Source organism: Hemitrygon akajei, chromosome 6, assembly GCF_048418815.1.
Source record: "Hemitrygon akajei chromosome 6, sHemAka1.3, whole genome shotgun sequence".
Lineage (NCBI taxonomy): Eukaryota > Metazoa > Chordata > Chondrichthyes > Myliobatiformes > Dasyatidae > Hemitrygon > Hemitrygon akajei.
In genome coordinates, this window is record NC_133129.1 from 40,457,319 (window position 1) to 40,484,663 (window position 27,345).

A 27,345-nucleotide genomic window follows, 5' to 3' on the forward strand; every position below is an offset into this window, starting at 1 on the left:
ACAGGAAAAGTGACTCAAACGATCACTTGCTTCAGACACCCACTTCAAAGTCTTTGATGCAGACAGCAGTACGATCAGCCCCCAAGTCTAGCTCCTTCAGTTTCTCCGCGCTCACAGATGCACCACAAATCTGAGTGCTTAGCCCTGCTTTACTCACATTACAGTTAAGTATGGCTCCAATACCGTATTTATGTTTGCTGGTAACGCCACTGTCTTTGGCTGAATCAAATGCTGTGACAAATTGGCATATCGGAGGAAGATTTTTTTTTTAGTCTTTTTATTAGTTTTTCAAAACATTTTACAAATTAAAACCCCCAAATCCCAATGAGGAACATTAATACAGTGCAAAATTAAGCATACAATAACAATATGCTACAAAGGAAGAGAATTAACAAAAAAGCACCTAAATTAAAGACAAGTAAGCTTAGTATCCTCCCCAAGCCCCACAACACAAGAAAAAACAACAACAACTCCAGACCAACCGCAACTCAATATAGAGAGTATAAGTCAGGACAGTCAAACTCCCAGACTGTGAATACACTTAGCAACAGAGGATAATAATGCCTACTACCAGAAAAAAAAAGGGAGCTGAAAGCAAGGGACCGAAAAGAAGAAGAAAAAAAAACAGAACCCCTAGTCAAGAGGAAGGTTATGAAAGTACTCGATAAAAGGTCCCCAGACCTTATGGAACTTTAGATCCGAATTCAGAACTGAATAATGAATTTTTCTGAGGTCCAAGCAGGCCATAATGTCGTTAAGCCATTGCGCATGAGTGGGTGGGGCAACATCTCTCCATCTAAGGAGGATCAAGCGTCTAGCCAGGAGAGAGGCAAAGGATAATATTCGGCATTTGGTCGGACCCAGACATAAATCTGTCTCGCCCCAAAAACTGAACAGAGCAATTAAGGGGTTTGGTTCTAGGCGCTGATTCAGAATACACGATAACGTAGTGAAGACATCTTTCCAGAATTTCTTCAAACTAGGACAGAACCAGTACATATGGATGAGAGAGGCCACGCCCCTCTTGCATTTATCACAGAGCTGACTAATGCCAGGGTAGAATCGAGATAGTTTAGATTTAGACATATGGGCTCTATGAACAATCTTAAACTGTAAAAGGCAATGGCGAGCACAAAGAGAGGTTGAATTAACCGATTTGAGAACTGAGTCCCAGCTCTCCTCGGATAAGGAGATATTTAAATCCTGCTCCCAGGCCATTTTAATTTTATCCACAGGGGCCCGTTGTAAGGCTGCTAGTTTATCTCGGATAATTGATATTAAACCTTTACCTAGTGGATTGATGGAAAGAAATAGGTCCATAGCATTTTTCGCAGGCATTTCAGGAAAGTTAGGAATTAAAGGAGTAATAAAGTGTCGGATTTGGAGATATCTGAAAAAATGAGCATTAGGCAGATTGAACTTAACAGAGAGCTGCTGAAAAGAGGCGAAGCGATTATCAATGAAAAGATCTTCAAAATGTCTAATGCCCTTCCTATACCAAACATGGAATGCTGAATCGTACGTGGTAGGTAAAAAAAAAGGTGATTATGTGCGACAGGGCTGGAAACGGAGAACCCCTGGAAGCCATAGCATTTCCTGAACTGAGCCCATATACGCAAAGTGTGTCTAACGAGAGGATTAGCTATTGATCTGGGCAGACTACTAGGGAGTGCAGAGATAGATAGTTCTTTAGTGGAGCTCAACTCCATTGCCACCCAGTTAGGGCACTCGGGTTGACCGTGGAAGAAAGACCAAAAGGTAGCACAACGTATATTAGCTGCCCAATAATATAAGCGAAAGTTAGGTAAAGCCATGCCACCCTCTTTTTTAGATTTTTGGAGATGTATTTTATTAATTCTAGAATGCTTATTCTGCCACAAATATGACAAAATAATAGAGTCTAAGGAATCAAAAAAAGATTTAGGAATAAAAATTGGGATAGATTGAAATAAGTATAAAAATTTGGGGAGAACATACATTTTAACAACATTAATACGACCTACCAAAGACATAGATAGAGGTGACCATTGTACCAGATTCTGTTTTATAGCATATGAAAGATTGGCAAAGTTTTCACGAAAGAGATCTTTAAACTTCCTTGTGACTGTAATTCCAAGATAAGTAAATTGATTATGGACTACTTTAAAAGGGAGATCACGAAATGTTAGTTCTTGTGCTTCTTTATTAATTGGGAAAAGTTCACTCTTATGTAAATTAAGTTTATAGCCAGAGATCTGGCTAAACTGGTCAAGAAGTGAAAACATTAGAGGTAAGGACGTAGACGGATTTGAGAGAAAGAGTAATAAGTCATCAGCATAAAGAGAAACTCTATGCTCAACACCCCCTCTCCAAATCCCGGTCAATTCAGGACAGTTTCGAAATGCTATCGCCAGAGGTTCTATAGCCAAATCAAAGAGAAAGGGACTTAAGGGGCATCCCTGAAGGGTGCCACGTTTGAGATTAAATACTTGGGATTTCTGAAAATTAGTTAAAACAGAAGCAGTAGGACACAGGTACAGCAATTGGATCCAGGAGATGAAACTTTGGCCGAGGTCAAATTTTCCTAAGACTGCAAAAAGGTAGTTCCACTCTATACGGTCAAATGCTTTCTCCACATCAAGGGAAATAACACATTCAGGAATCCCAGTTGGAGGTGAGTATAAGATATTGAATAAACGCCGGATGTTAAAAAAAGGGAGACAGTTTTTAATAAAGCCTGTTTGGTCATCAGAGATAATGGAGGGAATAACGGTTTCTAGTCTATGAGCCAAAACTTTAGCTAAGATCTTTACATCAACATTGAGCAGAGAGATCGGCCTATACGAGGAACACTCTGTTGGGTCTTTGCCCTTTTTTAAAAGAAGAATAATAGATGCCTCATTGAAAGAGAGTGGCAATTTGCCGTAATTAAACGAGTCAGATAATACTGAAAGTAACTGAGGAGAAAGAAGTGAAGAGAATGATTTATAAAATTCTACAGGGAACCCATCAGGTCCAGGAGATTTCCCTGAGGACAGTGCAGAAATTGCAAAAGATATTTCTTCTGATGATATAGGCGCATTGAGTTTGGCTTTGAAATCAGATGAAAGTGAGGGGATATTCAGATTCTGTAAAAATTGATCAACAGAGATATTGTCATTCAGAGATTCAGAGGAATAAAGCCGAGAATAGAAATTTTTAAATGCGTCATTAATTTCTAAATGATCCGATGTAAAGTCTCCGTTCTCCTTCCGGATCTTTGTAATATGTTGTTTGGCTTTGGAACGCCTCAGCTGATTGGCTAGGAGTTTACCAGACTTATCCCCATGAATGTAAAAGCGACTCTTGCTTTCGAGAAGTTGGCGTTCGATAGGTTGAGTGGACAGAAGGTTAAATTTAGTTTGGAGTTCAACGCGCTTCTTGTATAATTCAGGGTTCTTAGTTTGGGCATATATTTGATCCAATTCTTTAATCTGGTTAATGAGGTCTAGTCGATCTGCACAGGATCTTCTGTTGAGATTTGCTGTGTAAGAGATTATTTGACCCCTCAGATATGCTTTCATGGCATCCCAGACAATCTGGGATGGCACTTCAGGTGATGTATTAGTGTTAAAATAAAAGGTTATCTGATCCTTAATGAATTTTTAAAAATCATCATCCGATAATAAAGTTGAATCAAACCGCCAGTGTTTATTCCTCTGAGGGAGACCAGGAAAGTTCAGAGAGAGAGTAATTGGGGCATGGTCAGAAATCAGTATACTCTGATAGTCACAAGAGTGGGCAAATGGAATAAGTTGGTTATCGAGTAAGAAATAGTCAATTCTAGTGAAGGTATGGTGAACATGTGAGAAAAAAGAATAATCTCTCTCGGTAGGATGAAGGAAACGCCATATATCAGAGATACCGAAATTAGAGAGAAACGATTGGATAGCTAAGGCAGATTTAGTAGGTGATCTGGTAACAGAGGACGATCGATCCAGATTAGGATCCAACCAACAGTTGAAGTCACCACCCAGTATAAGAGAGTATGAGTTTAAGTCTGGTAGTGAGGAAAAAAACCGTTCAAAAAAGTTAACATCATCAAAGTTGGGGGCATACAGGTTTGCTAGTGCAACTTTAGTGTTATATAGTTTACCAGAAACAATAATAAAATGGCCATTTGTATCAGAAGTTTTATTATGGAGTTCAAAAGGAATATTTGAGTTAATAAGAATGGAGACTCCCCTAGCTTTAGCGGCAAAGGATGAATGAAAATGCTGGCCCGCCCACTTTGACAGAAGCCGGGAGTTATCAACACACCGAATATGAGTTTCTTGAAGGAAAGCAATGTCAGCTTTGAGTTGTTTGATATGTGAGAATACCTTCCTCCTTTTAACAGGGTGGTTCAGTCCCTTTACATTCCAGCTCACGAATTTAAGTGCACTAGCCATTATCAATTACTAATGCATAAAAGGCAGCAGGCATATAAAAAGTCAAGCAGTACAATAGCAGTCTGGGAGCAGAGATATAACCATAGATTCATAAAATCAAAACATATACGTGTCCTGAGCAATAAAGAGAAACAATAAATACAGTGAGTGATGTTGGAACTGGAAAATCCACCCCACCCACACAACCCAAAACTAGACGGCTACCAAAACAAGTAGCTAGCTCTACCAAAAAAATTAACCCAAATACAACTTCCAGATCTGTGTCATTAACAGCAGTTCCGTATAAATACTATAGCAAATAGTAACTAGTTTACGCACTAGAAAACATAACTACAGATTAGAACACCTTCTGCAGAAATATAAAACAATACAGAGAAAATCGGGAGAAAACCAAAACTAACCTACCCGCGAAAAATTATAGAAGAATAAAGTAAGAGAAAGGGAAAAACAAGGTAAAAAAAAGGAGAAGAAAGGGAAAATTATAAATTCAAGATGAGTATTTATCAACCATTTACAGAGAGGAGAGAAAAAAAATTCAGAGATTAGAAAAAAGGGTGAAGAAAAGAAAGAAACATAAATAAATAAATATAAAAAAAGGAAAAAGAAATCAGCAATTAAACTGTGAACCAACAAACAGGGAGGCCTTCACTAAAGACTTCAAACCTCCAAAACAGGTTAGAGTCAGTTGTAGAACTCTGTAGATAAAGTTATACAAGAATAAAATAGATTAGATAGATAGATAGATACTTTATTCATCCCCATGGGGAAATTCAACTTTTTTCCAATGTCCCATACACTTGTTGTAGCAAAACTAATTACATACAATACTTAACTCAGTAAAAAATATGATATGATACACACACACCAAATCCAGGGAGAGATTGTCGACAGCCCTTAGAGTTTCAATGAATAATGTCTGAATGATTCACGTAAAGTCTGAGTCCAGAAAAAGTAATTTTACTACGAGAAGTACTTATCCACCGTTTTAGGAGGTCCGATCGGATTCCGAAGATGACTGGATAGCTGGAAGACTTGCCACAAATGCTTCAGCTTCCTTCACTGATTTGAACCGCTTGTATTTTCCAGTATTAAGCTTGATTCGTAGATCAGCAGGAGTACGAAGAGAGGGTTTAAAACCACGATCAAAAAGCACTTTCATTGCGCCTTTAAACTCAGCGCGCATCTTTAAGGTCTGGGGTGCAAAATCTTCCACAAAGCGAATGGTTGTATCCTGGAAAGAAAAAGAACCTCTGCGACGTGCCTCCACAATCAGACTGTGTTTTACCTGGTATTGATGGAAGCACAAAATTACTGGTCGCGGGCGGGAGCCCAGAATTCCGGGGGGAACATAAACTCTGTGTGCCCGTTCGAGCTCGGGTGGGTTCAGAAGCAAATCTTTCCCGAATATCTCACAGAGAAACTTGGCGAAAAACTTCACTGTTGATCCCTGTTCGGTGGTCTCTGGTAATCCAAGAATTCTGAGATTGCAGCGTCTGCTGCGATTTTCGAGATCCACCATTTTGGAAAGGAGTTTGTTACATTTTCCCTCTAAGCTGGAACAGAGAGTCTCCAAGTATCGAACACGGCTTTCTAAATCTTCAGAAGTCGAATCGATGCGAGATAAGTGTTCAGCATGTTTGTCCACTTTATCATTGATCCGATCCAGTTTGTCTTCCAACTGTTTGAAAGCGGTTTTGAATTCCTTTAAAATTTCGTCTCGGAGCTGACCGAGCGCAGCCCGGGTCTCGTCTGAGAGAGCCGTAGCTTCCTTTCTCCCGGATTTAGAACTCTTGCTAGACATTGTAAGTTAGATGTGTTCACAGGCAAGTAAGAGATACCGAAAAAGTTCCTAATTAAGGTTTAAAAAATGGAGACATTTAGTGCAAAGATAGCGACCGTAACGGAACAAAAGTTCGGAGCAGCTAAGCAATCGCCATCTTACCGGAAGTCATATCGGAGGAAGATTGAAAATCTGTTTGAGTGGTACCACAACAACCTCCCACTCAATACCAGCAAAACTAAAGAGATGGTTGAGTACAGCAAGAAGGAAGTTCCATGAACCAGGCTTCATAATGGGATTGGAGGTAGAGAGAGTCAGTAGGTTTAAATTCCTTGGCATTTTCATATCAGAAATGTAAGTAGCATCAGACAGAAGGCACAACAGCACCCTTTCTTAGAAGTTTGCATAAATTCAGCATGTCATCTAAAACTTTGACAAACTTCTACAGATGTACAGTGGAGAGTGTCCTAACTGGTTGCATCATAGCCTAGTATAGAAAAACTAATGCCCAGGCATGGAAAAGTCACATAAAGTGGTGGATATAGCCCAGTACAAAGCCCTTCCTTCCATTGAGTACGTTTACATCAAACAGTGGCATAACAACACAGCATTCATCATCAAGACCCATTATCCAGGCCATGTACCCTTCTCGTACTACCATTGCACAGGAAGTACAGAAGCCATAGATCCCACATCAGGTTCAGAAACAGTTATTACCCTATAAACATCATGCTCTTCAACTGGTGTGGATAACTTCACTCACCACAACTCTGAACTAAATCTACAACCTACAGACATACTTTCAAGCACTTTTTTACAATTCATGTTCTCAGCATTATTTTCTATTTGCATGATTTGTCTATTTTTTGGTTATTGGTTGTTTGTCAGTGAAATTCAGGGTCAAGTTCAAGATCACGTTTGTTGTCATCTGCGTACCTATATACAACCAAACTAAACACCGGTCCTCCAGAACAGTCTTTGTTTATGTATAGTTTTTCATAAATTCTATTATACTCTTTATTTTTCCCGTAAATGTTAGTGTAAAAATAAACCTCATGGTATTGAAAAATTGCAAATACCACTCTAACGACAGACAGACAGACATACTTTATTGATCCTGAGGGAAATTGGGTTTCGTTATAGTATAAACAACATAGCAATATAAAACCACAAATAATTAAATAATAATAGGTAAATTATGCCAAGTGGAAATAAGTCCAGGACCAGTCTATTGGCTCAGGGTGTCTGACACTCCGAGGGAGGAGTTGTAAAGTTTGATGGCCACAGGCAGGAATGACTTCCTATGACACTCAGTGTTACATCTCGGTGAAATGAGTCTCTGGCTGAATGTACTCCTGTGCCTAACCAGTACATTATGGAGTGGATGGTAGTCATTGTCCAAGATGGCGTGCAACTTGGACAGCATCTTCTTTTCAGACACCACCATCAGAGAGTCCAGTTCCACCCCCACAACATCACTGGCCTTACTGTTCAAGAAGGGAGGGAGACAGAATAAAGGAAATTATAGGCTAGTTAGCCTGACTTCAGAGGTTGGCAAAATGTTGGAGTCCATTATTAAAGATGAGGTTTCTGGGAACTTGGAGGCCAATGTCAGCTTGATTTCCTTAAGGGGATGCCTGGCCAATCTGTTAGAATTCTTTAAAGAAATAACGGGCAAAATAGACAAAGGGACGTCAGTGGGTGTGGTTCACTTGGATTTTCAGAGGGCCTTTGACAAGCTGCAGCACATAAGACTGCTTAACAAGAGCCCATTGTATTGCAGGGAAGATCCCGACATGGATGGAAAATTAGCTGAAGAGTTGGAACAAAGGGGGCCTTTTCTAGTTGGCTGCCGGTGACTAGCAGTGTTCCACAGGGGTTGGTATTGGGACCCCTCCTTTTCACATTACATGTCAATAATTTGGATGATGGAATTGATGATGTGTGGCCAAGTTGGTGGATGATGCAAAGAAAGATGGAGGGGCAGGTAATGTTGCAGAAGTAGGGAATCTGCAGAAGAACTTAGACAGATTGGGGAAATGGGCAAAGATGTGGCATATGGAATATAGTCAACGGAAGTGTATGGTCATGCACTTTGGTAGAAGGAATAAAGATGTAGACTATTTTCTAAATGTGGAGAAAATTCAAAAATTAGAGATGCAAAAGGACTTGGGAGCCTTGCGCAACATTCCCTAAAGGTTAACTTGTAGATTGAGTCGTTGGAAGGAAGGCAAGTGCAATGTTAGTACTCATTTTGAGAGGACTAGAATATAAGAGTAAGGATGTAATGCCAGGGCTTTGTAAGGCAGTTGTCAGATCAAACTTTCTGAGGAGTTTTGGGCCCCTTATTTAATAAATGACTGGAGATGGTTCAGAGGAGGTGAATGATTCTGGGAACTGTAATAGTTAACATATGAGGAACATTTGATGGCTCTGGACAATGGAGTTCAGAAGAATGAGGGGGATCTCAATGAAATTTATCAAATATTGAAAGGCTAGATAGAGAGGATGTTGAGAGGATGTTTCCTAAAGTGAGTGAGTCTAGGAGCAGAGAGCACACCCTCAGAATAGAGGGACATAGAATTAGAACAGAAATGAGGAGGAATTGTTTTAGCCAGAGAGTGGTGAATATGTGGAATTCATTGCCACAAATGGCTGTGGAGTCCAACTTACTGAGTATATTTAATGCAGTAGTTCTTGAGTAGTCATCAAAAGTTACAGGGAGAAGGTAGGAGAATGGGGTTGAGAAGGATAATAAATCAGCCACGATAGAATGGTGGAGCAGACTCAATGGGCCAAATTGCCTAATTTTGCAGTTATGTCTTATGGATTTACAGTTTAAATTTACTTTGAACTTTTATATAGTTGCTGTGATAGTAGCTGTCTACATTTTTTCTAGTCGACTTATTCTAAGTGACTACACTTCCACTCATAACCAGTTCTTAAAACTTTCATCAAAAGACAAGATTCTTGAAACTGGAGCAATAAACAAGTTGCTGTGGGGTCTCGACCTGAAATGTCAACTATCCTTTTGGCTGCCTGACCTCCTGAATTTCTATCTTTGGTACAACACTTCATTAAACCTGCTGGCAAGGAGGGTTCTGTGATTGTTGTTTGACAAATCTGAACCCTACCTCTCTGGCACCTTCTTATACCATCCTCAGGCTAATACTTATACCAACCCCACTACTGAACAGCAGGCCATGATCTCCCAGATCTTCACTAACCCCATTCCTTTCAAAGATCTTTCCTCCACAGCCTACTCCTAATTACAGATATGATGCTTCTACCTTCTCCCTAAATGCAAAAGCAGGACTCCCTTGGTAGACCACCTTCATTTTAGCTGATTTTTGTCCCACTGAACTTATTTATTTCTACACTGATTTTTCATACATGTTCTCTTGTCCTTCCCCCTTACTCTGCAACTTGAAACTTGTTCAAGTTCTAGTTAATCCCAGTTCTGACTAACTCATTACATAACTGTCTACCTCTCTCCTGGCCTGCTGAATGTTTCCATCACTATTTCTAATTTCTGACTGATTCCTGTAATAAATTTTAGTAGAATGGGTTTATATTCTCTGTAGTATAAGGATCTTACTGGAACGTGTATCATTCTTAAATGCTTGGAAGTAGATGGCCCGATACTTTCAGGAGAGCTGAGGCAGCTAGAGAGATGAGAATTGGAGAGTCAGATAAGGGATCGACCATTCAGGACTGAGGAGTAATTTCATTAGCTTTACTTTCTTAGTTTTTGAAATTTTCTGTCCAGCACAGAGAACATTCAGTGCTTTAAGAAATTGTACTTAATAAATGAATAAATGGACTTTGGGATCAGGTGGAAAAGTTGATCGTTACCCATGAATTACTTAAGTCCCTACCCTTGGCCTATTTCTTAAAACTCATTTATTCATCGCGACCACTCTAAGTGCCAAAGCAAATCCGAGTCCCATGTACTATAAGGTGAACAAAATACCCGCGAAAGGACACGGGTTTCAGGGAATGTGGTCTTGGTAACACATCTATTCTGACTGCCCGCATCATGCCAAAACAGGATAGCAACAAAGCACACACACACACAAAGAAAACGATAAAAGATATCAAAACAGACTTCAAAGAAAGGCCGATTTTCCCTTTTGAACGATGTAACTCGTCCCAATCGACCTCGGAATTAACTGGCGCTGTGACTGGTCCACGTGCTCAGGGCGGAACTTTTCAGCCAATCAGAACGCCAGATTGTCTATCACGAATTTGGGGGTGCATTTAAAAGGACCGAAGAAGGTTCGAGTCAGGATGGATTATTGGTGTGTTAGGAAAGGAGAGGACGCTGGGAGAATGGCTGTGCGAATCAGAAGGGTGAGGTGGACTTCGTTAACGTTGCTCGACTTTTGGCTGGTTGAATGCAAGGTTGAGGTTAATAGCGGTTGGAGCCCTGAAAATAGGTCGGTGGTTGTGGTGTTGCGAACTGATGGGCTCCCACTGTGGGGCAGGTTTTGAGGTGGAGAGGTCCCGCCCCACCGCTTGTTACAGTCAATGTGTGCACCACCAAGTAAACGGAGCGGAGTTATATTAGGGCATCCACTTTGCTCTCTGCCATGTTAATTGGTTGTAGAATCCTTTGCTGCTACCTAGTCAATAAAAGCAACTCTTTAATCAGTGTTAAACTCTTAAACATTACCAGTCCTATGTCGCGCAACTGTCCTTCCTCGGCCTTTTGGACGGATTGTGTCGTAAAGTTAATGCTAGGCTAGACATGGTGTGCAGTATTTTCATTTCGCTAATGTACGCCTTGTCCTGTCTTCTGCTAATCTGCTGTTGGGACTTGTTTTCATTAGCGTGTGACGTGGTGGAGGCTCGCGACAATAAGAATATGCTTCATTTTGTAATTTTCAATTTTAACCTGTCATTAACTGCAACAATAGTCTAGCGATGAATATCCCCCAAAGTATTAGATTCTTTCAGTTTGCTGGCTAATAGATAGTTACTTTTGTGTGAATAGGGATATTTATTAATTGGAGTGCCAACCCTTGAGATTTTATCACTTTTTTTTCACAGATTAAGTCTCCAGCTGTGACCTTACATTCTTATCTTAACTAAATAAACACTTTTCCTTTCGCAGCAAAAGTATGATTGCTGCCTCTTCTGCATTAGTAATAAAATTTTGTTTTAATGACTTGTCTGAATTGGACATCGTTAAACTGAATTAACTATTTATTTTCACTTTGGTAATTGGGTTGAGTAAATAAAGTAGTAACAGGTCACAATGATTAATATTACTAAACTTGTGACTTTCCAAACTCCTGAAAGGTAAATTTTAGAATTTTATTTTGATCCATAATAAAATGAAGATGACCAGATAGGATATTCTAACTTGCTGTTAATTTGATGTGCAGAAAGTTATTATCCTGTACTAGTAATAGACAAGAGAAAATCTGCAGATGCTGGAATACAAAGTAACACTCTCAAAATGCTGGAGGAACTTGGCAGGCCAGGCAGCATCTATGGAAAATAACAAAACAGTCAATGTTTCGAGCTGAACCCCCTTCAGCAGGACTGGAAAGAAGTGAGAAGTCAGAGTAAGAAAGTGGGGGGAGTACAAGGTAGCAGGTGAGGGGTGTAGTAAAGAGCTGGGAGGGTGATTGGTGAAAGAGATACAGGGCTGGAGAAGGAGGATCTGATAAGAGAGCATGGAAGGCTAGTAACAGGTTTGTTTTACACTTGGACAACTGGCAAAGTGTATTATCTTAATAACTTAAATGTATTAAGATTCTATTTGATTTGCCCAAGTCCACTTTCCTTATTGAGACTGGGAGAATTTCCTTCCAGTTTCTTGGTCAATGTTCCAAATAAAGTCCTAACCTGTTTTAAAGAACTTCAGTTGCACATCACAGAAATGAATAATTTGACCTAATTTGCCAGCCATCAGTACGTACTTGTATCCATCCTATCTTGGCCTGCAGTCTTCTGATAGTGTTTCAAATAACTGCTTCAGTGCGGAGGGTCTCTGCTTCCTCAACCCTATATTTCCATATAACTTCCATATTTCAACTGCCATCCAGATAAATCTTACTTAAATCTTTTCTCCTCTTCTTTCCCCCCCCCATCTGAAACTTGTGTCCAATCCTTAGCCCCCTGCTAAGAGAATGTTCTTGCTGTATGCTCTATCCATGCTCTCCATAGTCTCTTGATCAGGTCAAGAGACTTTGTCTTCCTATCTTGATTTCTCATCACTGAGCCACTTCATCCTAGGTAACATTGTGGTGAATCTCCTCTGCATCTCTTCAGTGTAATAATACCCTCCTTGTAGTGTGATGACCAGAACTGCACACGTTAGTCCAGTTGTGGTTTAACTAATGTTTGGTATAGTTGCATCGTGCATAAAGGCAAGTATCCTGAATGCCTTCTCTACCACCTTTGTCTGCACGTCTCCCACCAGATACATGAGTATGTACATTTAGAAAGGACGAACTGCAGAAAGGTCTCAAACTGAAATGTCAACCATCCCATTGATTCTACAGATAATATCTATTTCTCTTTTTGTTTTATTGCTCAAGATCCCTCTTCCTCATACCTGGGGACCTACCATTGTATAAATCCTAGTCTAATTGGCCTCACAAAATGCACCACCTTGTATTTCGTAGGGTTTAAGTGCTATCTGCTCATCTTGTCAACAGAGCAATATTCTATAGCTAAAGACTGCCACCTTTCTAGTGACAATGTCACCAATCTTGGTCATCTGCAAATTGGCAATTGTACTTCATACAAATTTGCATCTAAATCATTAATGTATTACATAGAGCAAAATTCCCAGCAGTGATTACTACAGCATTCCCATAATTACAAGCTTCCAATGGCAAACAACCCTTCCCCATCAACCTCCCTCCACCACCAATCAATTTCAGATCACTTTTACGTATCATTGCTATCTGCTTTTTTAGTCTGCAATATTTTGCCTCCTTTGACTGCTTATTAATTTACAATGTGGTCTATTAAATTGGATTTTAATAAACATCTGGTAAATGCTTTCATTAATATCAAAAGTATGTCTGGAAGGCGGCTGACTGCTGTACCCAGCACCGGCATGGCAACTCCTGCCATGCTGCTGGCACCAACCTGTATCGACTTTTGTTGTTCCTTTCGACCTGTCATCAGCATGGGGGGGGGGGGGGGTTCCCACTGCATGGGCAACAGACCATCAACTCTGCCCTGGCTTGCACCCTGGGGAGACCACTACCAGAGGTGCAGTATCCATGGCTGGCCACGACCGACGGAGGCCACACACAGATCCAGAAGAGTATTGATTCAGTTATTGATAAATCACTGGTATATTCTGCCTGGGATATCCTTCATCTGCAAATGTTGCCTGATGATTTTTGAAATTGTAGAGTACATGAAATGTCAATGAATGAGGGCAAGTGAGTTTATTTACTCCTTTTATGCACTTTTGCTTCATTAGAACACTTTGTTTTACTGTCTGCATGCAAAATGAAATCTGTTCAATATGGCACATTTTGATTTGACCAACTCCTAGGCATTGTGCAACTGTACAATCAATAAAACAACTTGTAATCAACATTTTGATCATGGAGATGATTTTAAAATCATTGTAGTAACTTAAGTGGTAAGGATTAGTTACTTGTATAATTTGCAGATTAAAACTAACTAAAAGTTAAATGATAGGAATCTTCCACCAATCTGACACCATGATGCCTGGCTGGGTGGAATGAACACATTGGGTCAATGGCCTTTCATTGGAACTGCTGAGACTTTTGAGATTCTGATCTGGCTTCCCATCCACATGTTGAAACTTTTTATTAGTATAGTTTCAGGTTCTGCCTCGAATCTTGTGACATTGTTTTCTCTCCAGAGTGCACGTAGTTCTACAGTGGACATCCAATCCAAGAGTCTTCATACAGTGACAACCTTGGAACACAGAGTTGCTTTGGTGGATATCATAAATAAACCATGTGGTTTTAAGTTGGCTGCAAAGAAGGTGAATTTGCTTTATGGATACTACTTGCATAACCTAAAGACTTCGTGTTAATTTGTCTTAAATCCATTGTAAACCCATGGGAGTTTTGTATAAAAAATATAGCTTACTGATTGGAGTAGATTGTACTATCTTCCATTGAAATTGAAGTACTGATGTGAAACTTGGTCTTCATAACATTTCCCAGCTGGAGTTGAGGGAATTAATTTAAATGTATGTAACACTTACCCAACAGGCTGGTATATGTCTAGGGGAAAAAGAAATCCAGCCACTCACCACCCCACCTCCCGTTCACGCAGGTGCTGTGAGAATCGAGTTTATGCCTCGCGCCCCCGCCGGCAGTATCAAACTCACAACAAATACCGGTATGACATACACTTTAAAGAGTTTACTAAAATTAAAAGAGTATTAGGCAGTACTCTATCTATCTATCTATCTATCTATCTATCTATCTATCTATCTATCTATCTATCTATCTATCTATCTATCTATCTATCTATCTATCTATCTATCTATCTATCTATCTATCTATCTATCTATCTATCTATCTATCTATCTATCTATCTATCTATCTATCTATCTATCTATCTATCTATCTATCTATCTATCTATCTATCTATCTATCTATCTATCTATCTATCTATCTATCTATCTATCTATCTATCTATCTATCTATCTATCTATCTATCTATCTATCTATCTATCTATCTATCTATCTATCTATCTATCTATCTATCTATCTATCTATCTATCTATCTATCTATCTATCTATCTATCTATCTATCTATCTATCTATCTATCTATCTATCTATCTATCTATCTATCTATCTATCTATCTATCTATCTATCTATCTATCTATCTATCTATCTATCTATCTATCTATCTATCTATCTATCTATCTATCTATCTATCTATCTATCTATCTATCTATCTATCTATCTATCTATCTATCTATCTATCTATCTATCTATCTATCTATCTATCTATCTATCTATCTATCTATCTATCTATCTATCTATCTATCTATCTATCTATCTATCTATCTATCTATCTATCTATCTATCTATCTATCTATCTATCTATCTATCTATCTATCTATCTATCTATCTATCTATCTATCTATCTATCTATCTATCTATCTATCTATCTATTCCAGCGAACCACTCGACTCCTAGGTGGTCGTCCTCTCGAAACTCCCACTTCGGACTCCCCGGTGGTCTCCCGAGCGCACGTCCTGCTTCCTCGGCGTCTCCCTCCGGACTCCTCAAGCCCGCGCAACCCCTCCCCCAAGGTCCCAGCCTCACAAAACACAATAACATTCCCCATTGATTAACAAGTGAATACAATTACCATATCAGCCATTCTAAAGTGAAACAATGGCGAGAGAAACTTTTAACAGACAAAGAAGCATTCCTACTCGTAACAAACCAAAGAAGCCCTTTTTAGTAACATACACAGGACATTGTACATTCTGTCCCCACCAGCAAATGTCATGCCCTCATGGCATTACTAGAGTTCCCCAAAGTTTCTTGCAACACCCAAAACCCAACCCAGGTGCAGAAAGCAGTGACATAACTACCCAGAGCAGTAGAAATCACACTCGGTTCTCCGGGTACCACATATGTCAACCTCTCTGGGGGGCGCCTAATCCTCTGAGATCTCCATACCCCTTCTGCCCCCCTGGGCTCCCTCTCCACCTGCGAACCCACTGTCTCGGACACCCACAGTCCCGCCTGAAATGCCCCTCTTTCCCACAGTTAAAGCACACGCTGCCTGCCGCCCCTCCTCTCCCAGGACGACTCCCACTCCCAACCCACGGCACTGGTCGCCCCTGAGAGTGGGTACCTCCCCTGTCCCTCCCCTCCAGAGGGGATTCTCTACCCCTCAGTGGGTTGTCATTCCTCCACCCAGCCACCACTTCCTGTATCACTGAGGGTCGCTCCCGTAGGCCCGCGCCCCTTTTCCGCCCCAATGCTCTCTCCTCCTCCCGCACCTCTCTAATCAGTTGCCCGAACGATGGAGGGGGGCCTTTCCTATAAGCCTGCCGGATAGTCCACGCCACCTTGTCCTCCTCCAGAGAGCCACTGAATAACTGACTCATCCTCACGCTAGCCACGTCCGGTGCCTTCACTACCCCCCGGCGCCGCAGCCCCGAGAGCATCCCCTCCATCCTAAATATGTACTCGGAGAGCTTTTCCCCTCTCCATTGTTCCAGGCGTTGGAACTCTGCTAAAAGCAGCCAGGGTTCCCCTGACAACCCAAACGCTCCCTCCAAAACTTCTATACATTCCTCCACTGAGGCCCCAGACTTTTCAGCTTTCAACTCCCGTACTGTTTTGGCTGCTAAACCCCTCAAACTTCTCACCAATCGCTGCCTCTTCTCCTCCTCCGAGCCTGGCCACTCCTCTAACATCAAGGACGTATGCTCGATCCAGGTCTCATAGTCCACCTCCCCGTCCGGAGTAGGCTTGGCTCCGGAGAACACCCCCAGCTTCAGCCGTGGCCTCTCGGCCACTCCCACCAGGGAGTTAAGTGCAGCTGCCAGCTCGGAGGCTTCCACCCTACCTGGGGAGCGGGGCCTAGTCACGACTCCCTCCTCCCTCCTCCCTTTGCTAGTGCCTGCCACCCCTCCGGGGTTTTCCTCTAGCTCTAGCTCCTCCTCCAATGTCTCCTCATCCTCATCCTCGGAGAGGGTGTGGAGCCCCCACGGCCCCTCCTCCCCCGGTACACTGACCGTCGCCGGCAGTTCCAACGTCCTGACGTCAGCACCCGTACGAACCAACACCCAACTAGACTCCATCACTTTACCACACCGTCTAGCTACCAATTCTACCTGCCCCATACCCTTCACCAAACTTAACCCCCGCACTACCGCATCTCCCGAAACTCGAAAATCCACTCCGCTCACTACGCATGCGTACTGTACCGGTACACCTTCAAATCGGCACCAGCGAACAATTTTCTCTCTCTCCATTTCCCTCACTACCTGCGTGATTCCACAGCCCCCTGACAATCCAATCCCGGATGAGCCCCCACAAATGTAACACTTACCCAACAGGCTGGTATATGTCTAGGGGAAAAAGAAATCCAGCCACTCACCACCCCACCTCCCGTTCACGCAGGTGCTGTGAGAATCGATCGAGTTTATGCCTCGCGCCCCCGCCGGCAGTATCAAACTCACAACAAATACCGGTATGACATACACTTTAAAGAGTTTACTAAAATTAAAAGAGTATTAGGCAGTACTATATATATATATATATATATATATATATATATATACACACACATATATATATATATATATATATATACACATATATATACACATATATACATATATATATATATATACACATATATACACACACACACACACACACACATATATATATATATATATATATATATACACATATATATATATATATATACACATATACAAGAAAAAAACAAAAGGCGCCAACTTATCAAAGTTCAGTCAGTTTAGTGCACATCGGTGGAGCTCATCCAGCGAACCACTCGACTCCTAGGTGGTCGTCCTCTCAAAACTCCCACTTCGGACTCCCCGGTGGTCTCCCGAGCGCACGTCCTGCTTCCTCGGCGTCTCCCTCCGGACTCCTCAAGCCCGCGCAACCCCTCCCCCAAGGTCCCAGCCTCACAAAACACAATAACATTCCCCATTGATTAACAAGTGAATACAATTACCATATCAGCCATTCTAAAGTGAAACAATGGCGAGAGAAACTTTTAACAGACAAAGAAGCATTCCTACTCGTAACAAACCAAAGAAGCCCTTTTTAGTAACATACACAGGACATTGTACATGTACAAAGGGTGGTAACAAGCTGGTAATGGAGAGGATGTTTACTCTTTGCAGCTCTATAAATATTTAAATTGAAAATGTGAGCATTGAGTACAGAAGTTGGGATGTAATGTTAAAATTGTACAAGGCATTGGTAAGGCCAAATTTGGAATATTGTGTACAGTTCTGGTCACCGAATTATAGGAAAGATATCAATAAATTAGAGAGAGTGCAGAGACTATTTACTAGGATGTTACCTGGGTTTCTGCACTTAAGTTACAGAGAAAGGTTGAACAAGTTAGGTCTCTATTCATTGGAGCGTAGAAGGTTGAGGGGGGATTTGATCGAGGTATTTAAAATTTTGAGAGGGATAGATAGAGTTGACGTGAATAGGCTGTTTCCATTGAGAGTAGGGGAGATTCAAATGAGAGGACATGATTTGAGAGTTAGGGGGCAAAAGTTTAAGGGAAACACGAGGGGGTATTTCTTTACTCAGTGATAGCTGTGTGGAATGAGCTTCCTGTAGAAGTAGTAGAGGCTAGTTCAGTTGTGACATTTAAGGTAAAATTGGATAGGTATATGGACAGGAAAGGAGTGGAGGGTTATGGGCTGAGTGCGGGTACTTGGGACTAGGTGAGATTAAGAGTTCGGCATGGACTAGAAGGGCCGGAATGGCCTGTTTCTGTGTTGTGATTGTTATATGGTTATTTGTGGTTGTCCACAAGATGTGAAATGGATTTTAAATACAGTGGTAGATTTTTTTCTTGGAGTCTTGCACAAGGACTCAAAGTCCCTCTGCACCTCAGATGCTTGAATTTTCTCTCCATTTAGATAGTAGTCTGTACTTTGTTCCTTTTCACCAAAATGCATTATCATACATTTCCCAACACTGTATTCCATCTACCACTTTCTTGCTCATTCTTCCAATTTGTCCTGCTGCCATTGCATTGCTTCCTCAGCACTACCTACCCCTCCACATATCTTCATATCATCCATGAACTTTGTCACAAAGCCATCAATTACACTATCTAAATCATTTTCAATGTGAAAAGTAGAGGTCCCAATACTGACCCCTGAGGAACACCACTAGTCACTGGCAGCCAACCAGAAAAAGCCCCCTTTATTCCTACTCACTGCCTCCTGCCTAACAGCCATTCCTCTATCCATGCCAGTATGTTTCCTGTAACACCATAGGATTTTATCTTAAGATAAAATTATCATGTGAGGCACCTTATCAAACACCTTCTGAGAATCTAAATAAATGACATCCACTGCTTCTCCCTTGTCCACCCTGCTTGTTACTTTGGAGAACTCTAACAGATTTGTCAAGCAAGATTTCCCTTCAGAAACCATGCTGACTTTGATTTATTTTATCATTAGTCTCAAAGTACCCTGAAATCTTGTCCTTAATAATGGACTCTAACTGCTGAGGTTAGGCTAAGTGGCCTATGATTTCCTTTCTTTTGCCTTCCTTCCTTGCAATGGAGTGACATTTACACTTTTCCAATCCTCCTAGACCATGCCAGAACCAGGTGATTCTTGAAAGATCATGATCAATGCATCCATTATATCTTCAGTAACCTCTCTGAGGACTCTGGGATGTTGTCCATCTAGTCTAGGTGACTTCTCCACCTTGAGACTTTTGAGTTTGCCTAGCACTCTTTCCTTTGAAATAGCAATGGCACTCACTTCTGCTCCCTGACACTTGTGGACCTCTGGCATTAATGTGTCTTCCACAGTAAAGACTGAAGCAAAGTACTTATTAAATTGATTTGCTGTTTCTTTGTTTTCCCCCATTGCTACCTCACTAGCATCTTCCAGTGGTCCAATATCAATTCTCGCCTCCCTTTTATTCTTTATGTAACTGAAAAAAGCATTTAGTATCCTGCTTTATATTATTGGCTAGTTTACCTTCATCTTTTATCTTTTCCCTGATAGCTTTTTTAGTTGTTTTTTATTTTTAAAAGCTTCACAGTCATCCAGCTTCCCACTCACTTTTGCTATCTTGTATGCCCTTTCCTTGGCTTTTATGCAGTCCTTAATTTCTCATCAACCACAGTTGCCTACCCCTGCTATCTGAGAACTAGTGTGAGACATGTCTATCCTGTGCCTTGTGAGCTATTCTCAGAGACTTCAGCCTCCTCTGCTTTGCTGTCATCCCTACCAGTATCCCCCTCCAATCCACCCAGGCAAGCTCCTCTCTCTACTTTATTCCATTGCAATACTGATACATGTGACTTGTGTTTCTCCCTCTCAAATTGCAGTATGAATTCAATCATATCATGATCACTGCCTCCTAAAGGTTCCTTTACATTAAGCTCCCTAATAAGATCAGTGTTATTACACAATGCCCAATCTAAGACAGCCTTTCCCGAGTAGGCTCAAGCACAAGCTGCTCTAAAAAGCCATCTCGTAGGCATTCAACAAATTCCCTCTCTTGCAATCAGACACCAACCTGATTTTTCCCAATCCCCTTGCATATTAAAGTCCCCCATTACAATTGTGACATTAAACTTATTACATGCCCTTTCCAGTTCCCTTTGCAATCTCAACCCCACATCTTGGCTACTATTTGGAGGCCTATAGATGATTCCCCTAATGGTTTTATTACCCTTGTAGTTTCTTAACTCCACCCACAAGATTCAACTTTCTCAGACCCAATGTCACCACTTTCTAAGGATGTAATTCCATCTCTTGCCAACAGAGCCATACCACTGCCTATGGCTTCCTGCTTGTCCTTTTGATACAAAGTATGTACTTTAATGTTAACTCCCAACTATGACCTTTCAGCTATGATTCGGTGATGCCCACAATGTCATACCGATCAATCTCTAATTGCGCCACAAGTTCTGAATGCAGGGGCTTCAGTCCTGCTTTATGAATTTTGCCTCTGAATATGGTATTAAAGTTGCAGTTAGATCAACATGATCTTATTAAATAGTACAGTAGGCTGAGCCAATTGGGCAGCCTACTGTTTCAATATGTATGATATCTTTGGAACCTGAGCAGGGTTAGGTCTTGTGCAAGGTCCAAGGCTTGCTGTCTGCAAAAGGATTCATTAATTTTAAAGACATTTTCCCCACTCTATTCCATTAGATTTTTAAAGGTTTCATGCTTCCAATAACAGTATATCTGGTAAGGTTCTGGTTGAACTTGCAAAGATGTTTGCTAGCAGCTCACTGTAGACTTGTTGAAACTTCAATACTTCAGGCTTTCAAAATGGTGGACATGTCTGGTGTATAAAATTAATGCCATTTGGCCAATGGGAAATACTACTGACATTCGGTATTGATCTTGTTCAAAACTTGTACAACACAAGTATCCACTTTCTCTAAGTTGAGGGAGTAAAACCACAGGTGTAAAATTTGTACCTTTGAGTGTATTTTAAAATACCTGCTACTTTTAATGTTTGGTTAATGCATCTATCAAATTTGGTTATTTGCTTTCTGGTGTAGGATGAAACAATACTTCTCCCAAATACAATAAAATGTGCCTCTCCAAAAAAGGAACCTGCAAAGATGTGCAAACAGCCGGAGGTTCTACCGCAAGAATTCTTTCCAGAAGATTTAGTAAAAATTGAGGTTTGGACTTGATTAGCAGATCTAGTAAAACCATATGTATATTTGTCTCAAATGTTGGCCTTTGGTCATCTGAAGCATAGAGGATTGAAATAAAATGAATTCCTGTTTTTGGAAATTCATTCTACAATTTAATTAGGATTGATTAATTATTGATGGAAAATCTTGTACCCTTGGGATTTGAGGATGTGATCTTGAGAATTTAGCTATGAGATTTTTCCTGTCTACAGAATTTTTTAAATGGGGAAAATTAATCCTTGTACTATTTTTAAAACTTTGCAATTTATTAAAACTGCAGTTTTACAGCTTTCTGTGTGAAGGATTTCTCTTTAGAAGGTAACCAAGTTAGATGGACTCATGATTTTTTTAACATTCCTTTTTTTCTTAAAAGGAACAATTTCTTTAGCTAATGAAAATAGTATCTGACAAATGCTTAGATGCTGCTTGTTCACTAAGAACAGTGCTTCAAAACAATTGGTTTAACACTTGTACAAACTGAAATATTCAGAAAGGTGTTTTGGTGGAGGGTTTGTGGTATTGGTGCTGGGCTCCAAGGATTGGAATGACTTTGTCATCTAGAGCCACTCTCTAAAGACAGATTATATTAATTTTTCATTTTTGAAGGAACATGTAATTAAATTCAAAACTGACTTGAATGTTAAATTAGAAATTTAAAATGCAAGATGCTGGCCCTATGTCTAAGTTGTCACTTCCTGTAACATTGCAAATACTATACAGGTACCACCATCTCCAATGGACATTTCAATGTGCATGTCAGAAGAACTGTGTGATGCCTTCTCGGTCTCAATCCTTCCTGTTGAAGATGTTGATATAAATGATGGCAACAACCCAGTACTCTGCAGTAACTACGTTAAAGATATCTACAAGTATTTAAGACAACTAGAGGTTGGTCTTTCTCTGAACTTTAAAGTGGATCTAAAGCACTACAGTACAAACCACAGAATAGTCTATTAATTATGAGGAAAAATTGAGACATGGGTAAAAACTGTTTTAATCCTAGGACCTTGAATTTAGAACGTAACTCTGGGCTATTAGCTGGCTAAAGAAGTGTGCCTATAAACCAGTGGCAAAAATAGCAAACTTCTGGAAGATGTCATTGGATCAGGCAGCTTCTATGAAGGGCATGAGCAATTGATGGTTTGGTTCAAAACTCTTTATTTGTTCCAGGTGGAGTGTCTCAAGCCAAAGCTTGGACTGCCCATTTTCTTCCTGACCCACCAAGCTCCCCCAGCATTTGTTGTTGCACCAGATTCCAACATCTGCAATCTTGCCTTTAAACCAATGGACCTGAAGTCTTAAACACTGTTGCTCCATCTTTTACATTACTTAGATTTCTAAGCTTGTGTAAGATGGAAAATTTGTAGCTGGATTTGAAGAGGTAGGATTTGTAGACATGAGGTAGCCAGGATCTTGGAGCAGCCTAGGACTTTCAGTTAACCTGACCAGTAGCAAATGAAGTTTTGATAAAAGATGTGCTGTACTGTTTTGTATGGGATGAATTATTTTCTAGAAGGAGGCAACTATGAATATGCTGCTGAGGTAATTTCCAAGAAACTGCCAAGTTCCAAGAACTGTCCTGTTTCTTTGAGCTATATGGTTGTTGTGGAAAACACTGAACTGGTAGCAAAGGTGTATCTGGTAAGAACATTTTGCAGCAAAATTAGGACAACTAAGTGGATATTTGCTTGAGCACTTGGGTTATTGAATGGGGCTTAAATGGATGTCTTGCCTAATGATTAGGATCTTTCTGTGGAAAGATATGATTAAATGGCCTGAAAGATGGCTTGTTTATTTGGTATGTAGCTTTCTTGGTTGTGAAGTGCTCAAAGATGAGTATGCACTAGCTTCTATTATTGGAGTCTGGCATAACATTTCATAAATCACTACTGTCATTCAGGCTATTCTAATACATTACTCGTGCTTTCAATATGGTTGAAGTTTCCAATTCTCTTTTAAAATTGAAAATCCTACCAAATTGTTATGAAACACCAACTTTTGTAGCTTTGTTACTAAAGTACATGACTGGTCCTTCCTCATACAGGTTGAGCAAGCAGTGCGACCAAACTACTTGGCTGGGCAAGTGATAACTGGAGCTATGCGTGCTATCTTAATTGACTGGCTTGTGCAAGTTCAAGTAAAATTTAAGCTACTTCCAGAAACACTCTACATGACTGTGTCCATCTTGGACAGGTTTCTCCAGGTAAGGATTCCTGAGGGGAAAATGGACTATTATTCATCTGTGCAAAATGCCCAACTACGCATCTATTTTGGTCCATGGATAAGCACTTGAAAGAAAGGTACTATTTAAAATACAAATGGAGTGAGCATTTTTCAAAACAATAACTTGTTTCTGAATTGAGTCTGGCATGACCATGAATTGAGTATATAATGCTTTCTAACTTTCCAATTTTTAAAAAAATAATCTTAATTGTGAATAGTTCTATAATTCTTGGATGAAATAAATGTTACCAATACAATCAAAGGCAGAAGAAACTCTGAACTTTTGTTCATTATAGATTACTTTTCTTAGGATAACCCAGTAACCAAGAAAAATCTGCAACTTGTTGGTGTCACGGCAATGTTTATTGCTTCTAAATATGAAGAGGTTTATCCTCCAGAAATTGGGGACTTTGTCATCATCACTGATAATGCTTATACTACTGCTCAAGTACGTCAAATGGAGAGGTGGATATTGAAGAAACTCTGCTTTTCTCTTGGCAAGCCAGTTCCACTGCACTTCCTCAGAAGGGCATCAAAAGTTGCAGATGTAAGCATTTTCCTATAATTTGATGGCTTTGACAAAATGTTGGTTTTAATATCCCGGAAGATGGTCTCACACGATCGATATAGAACAAATTGAGCTTTTCCAACAGTGAATGTCCTGTTGTAAACATGTTGGTAGATCTACCAGTAATTGTGATTGTTAAACTGTATCTTGTGTATTCTTGTTTCCACATTTCCATGAATTCTGTATGGTTTAAAGAGCTGTGCAGTATGACATCTCCATGATCAACTTTCATGATTAACTAGTGGAATATTTCAAGTTGCATTACCTGATATTTAACCTCTTGATGTAGGTTAGTGCAGAACAACATGCTCTTGCCAAATACCTAATGGAACTGACAATAGGGGATTATGACATGGTACATTATCCTCCATCCCTGATTGCAGCAGCGGCCGTCCACCTTGCTCAGAAACTCTTTAACTCTGGTGAATGGGTGAGTACCTTGAGTATTGACAATAATTCTGGTTTGAACCAATGCATGTACAAAACATAATCATTGTTGTTTTTAGACTCCCCTCTTGCAGTATTACCTCTCGTATGAAGAAGAGGATTTGCTTCCAGTTATGCAACACATAGCAAAAAATGTTGTCCAAGTCAATAATGGTCTCACCAAGCATATGGTAAGTTTGAAACTTGGGCTAGCTTGGTAACAGTTGACATTCTTCAAAGTGGGTCTTTAGTTGAATTTGGCACATAACATCCTTGCCTGCAGTGGAGAAAAATGCCTTTAAGAATCCAGAAGAGCCTTCTGACTGAACTAAATGTTCAAGCAGTTTGCCAAATGCTCAGTCAATGTGCTGCACTGTTCAGTCTTGTCAAAAATCCAGTGTTTCAATTAACTGGATGCAGACATGCAGTCGTGCATAAACAAGAATGCAGAAACTAAAGTCTAACTAAATAAATGCCTCAGACAATACAGATGTTTTCTAAGCTGCATTAACCATAATTCTAGCAAGCCAGACTTTTATAAATTGAAACTTTTTTCTTTCGTGCAGACTGTTAAGAACAAATATGCTAGAAAGAGTGAACTAAGGATCAGCACCATCTTGCAACTGACATCAGTCCTGATTTTCAATTTGTCAAGATTGCTAATCTCCAAACAATAAAGTAGTATGTCTGTACTGCTTGAACTTGTTGCTGGCAGTGTCTTAACTAATTTATTATTTTATGTATTTTAATCAATAAAGAATTTCTTGTTTGAAAGCCTATGCTTGTACTGCACTTTCTTGTCACTCCACTAGCAGTACTGAATTAGACCAATTGCCCTGCTGACCTTTATGTGTAGACTTGCCCATACAATGCTGGATAGCTTTGAAGTTGTAAGCTTTATTTCTAACCTCTAGCCATCCACACTTGTATTGGACACAAAGGTTGTCTTGGATCTTAGAGCAACAGGAAAGATGAGCAAATAAATGGCATAAGACACTAATATCACAGTACTGCATTTTGGGAAGTTAAATCAGGGCAGGGTATATAGGTTAAATAATGGCACTGGAATGTTGTAGACTTTGGGGAGGTGGGGGGGGGTATGAGTACATTTTTACCAGAAAATAGTGACAGGGATATAAAGTGTTGAAAGTATGGCACACTTGTATTAATCAATAAGGCACTGAGTACAAGAATTGAGTTGTATTACAGCCATTTAAAACATTAGTGAGACAACACTTGGAATATTGTGTGTAATTCTGATTGTTATTGTATTAGGAAGGGTGTGATTGAGGTAGAAGGAACAAAAGATTCACAAGGATGTTGATGGGACTGGATGGCTTGAGAGACTTGGATCTTGCAGAGATTTTTTTAAAATCATGAGGGACATGGGGAGGTCAGTCTTTTCACCCAAGATGGGTGAATTTAAAATGAGGGCACAGGTTTAATAAACAAAGGGGAAGGATTTAAATTGGGGCTGGAATTGTTTCCACACAGGGTGGTGTACATGGAGTACACTGGTGCTAGGAAGTTTGTGGACCCATAGAATTTTTCATTTCTGCACAAATGACCGAAGTGTGATCAGATCTTCATGCAAATCCTAAAACTAGATAGAGAACCCAATTGAATAAATAACAGTTGTTTATTTAGTGAGGAAAAATGAACCAATATTTCATGTATTTGTTGGGAAAAAGTATGTGAACCTTTGCTTTCAGTAACTGGTGTCACCCCTTGTACAATAATAACTTCAACCAAGCATTTCTAGTAACTGTTGATCAGTCCTACACATTGGCTTGGAGGAAATTTAGGCCATTCCTCCTTGCAAAACTGCTTCAACTCTGGGATGTTGGTGGGCTTACTTGCACGAACTGCTTGCTTTCAGGTCTGTCCACCAAATTTCTATAGGATTAAGGACTTTGGGCCATTTCATAATACAATTTTTTTTTAAACCATTCTGTTGATTTACTCTTAAAGATCACTGTCTTGTTGCATTATTCAACTTCTATTAAGCTTCAGGCGACAGCCTGCTGCCCTAACATTTTCCTGGAAAATGCCTTGATACAATTTCAAATTCATCGCTCCCTCAACGATTGCAAGCTGTCCGGTCCCTGAGGCAGCAAAGCAGCCCCAAACCATGATATCCCTTCCACCATGCCTCACATTTGAGATGGTTTAGTATTGGTGTGCAGTGCCTGTTTTCCTCCACACATAGCAATGTGCATTTCTGCTAGAAAGTTCAACTTTTCTCTCATCCATCCAAACACAGAACATTGTGCTAGAAGCACTGTAGAACATCCAGGTGGTCTTTTGCAAGTTTGAAATGTGCAGCAATGTTTTTTTATTAGAGCATTAGTTTCCTCTATGGTGTCCTTTCATAAGCCCCATACTTATTTGGTGTTTTCTTTTGTGGACAGAGACTTTAGCAAGTTCTAAGGTTTTCTGATGGGGCTTCTGCGCTTACCCCTGGGTTCTTTTCATCTTGGTGTTATCTTTGCAGGATGGCCACTCCTAGCAAGAGTACAGAGTTTCTACCATTTGCAGACAATTTCTCTT

General features: G+C 40.2%; 1 protein-coding gene across 2 annotated transcripts; it reads left to right on the forward strand.

The window, feature by feature from the left end:
- The first annotated feature begins 10,451 nt into the window (after positions 1-10,451).
- On the forward strand, positions 10,452-25,540 carry LOC140728986 (G2/mitotic-specific cyclin-B1-like). 2 transcript variants are annotated; one of them, XM_073048196.1, is made up of 9 exons: positions 10,452-10,542; positions 14,054-14,179; positions 21,438-21,563; positions 22,299-22,466; positions 23,623-23,781; positions 24,112-24,348; positions 24,659-24,799; positions 24,876-24,986; positions 25,362-25,540. In XM_073048196.1, the coding sequence occupies exons 1-9, from the start codon at positions 10,480-10,482 to the stop codon at positions 25,470-25,472; spliced, it is 1,242 nt and encodes a 413-aa protein (XP_072904297.1). In that variant the 5' UTR covers positions 10,452-10,479; the 3' UTR covers positions 25,473-25,540. The 2 variants fall into 2 exon arrangements, with proteins under 2 accessions (XP_072904297.1, XP_072904298.1); XM_073048197.1 differs by having other exon boundaries at positions 24,891-24,986.
- The last annotated feature ends 1,805 nt before the right edge of the window (positions 25,541-27,345 follow it).

Excerpts from the sequence above, each read along its gene's own strand:
- LOC140728986 (XM_073048196.1), top strand. The coding sequence starts at position 10,480 with ATGGATTATTGGTGTGTTAGGAAAGGAGAGGACGCTGGGAGAATGGCT. Across the intron at positions 23,782-24,111 it reads TCTTGGACAGGTTTCTCCAG|GATAACCCAGTAACCAAGAA; the intron begins GTAAGGATTCCT and ends TACTTTTCTTAG. Across the intron at positions 24,987-25,361 it reads ATGGTCTCACCAAGCATATG|ACTGTTAAGAACAAATATGC; the intron begins GTAAGTTTGAAA and ends TCTTTCGTGCAG.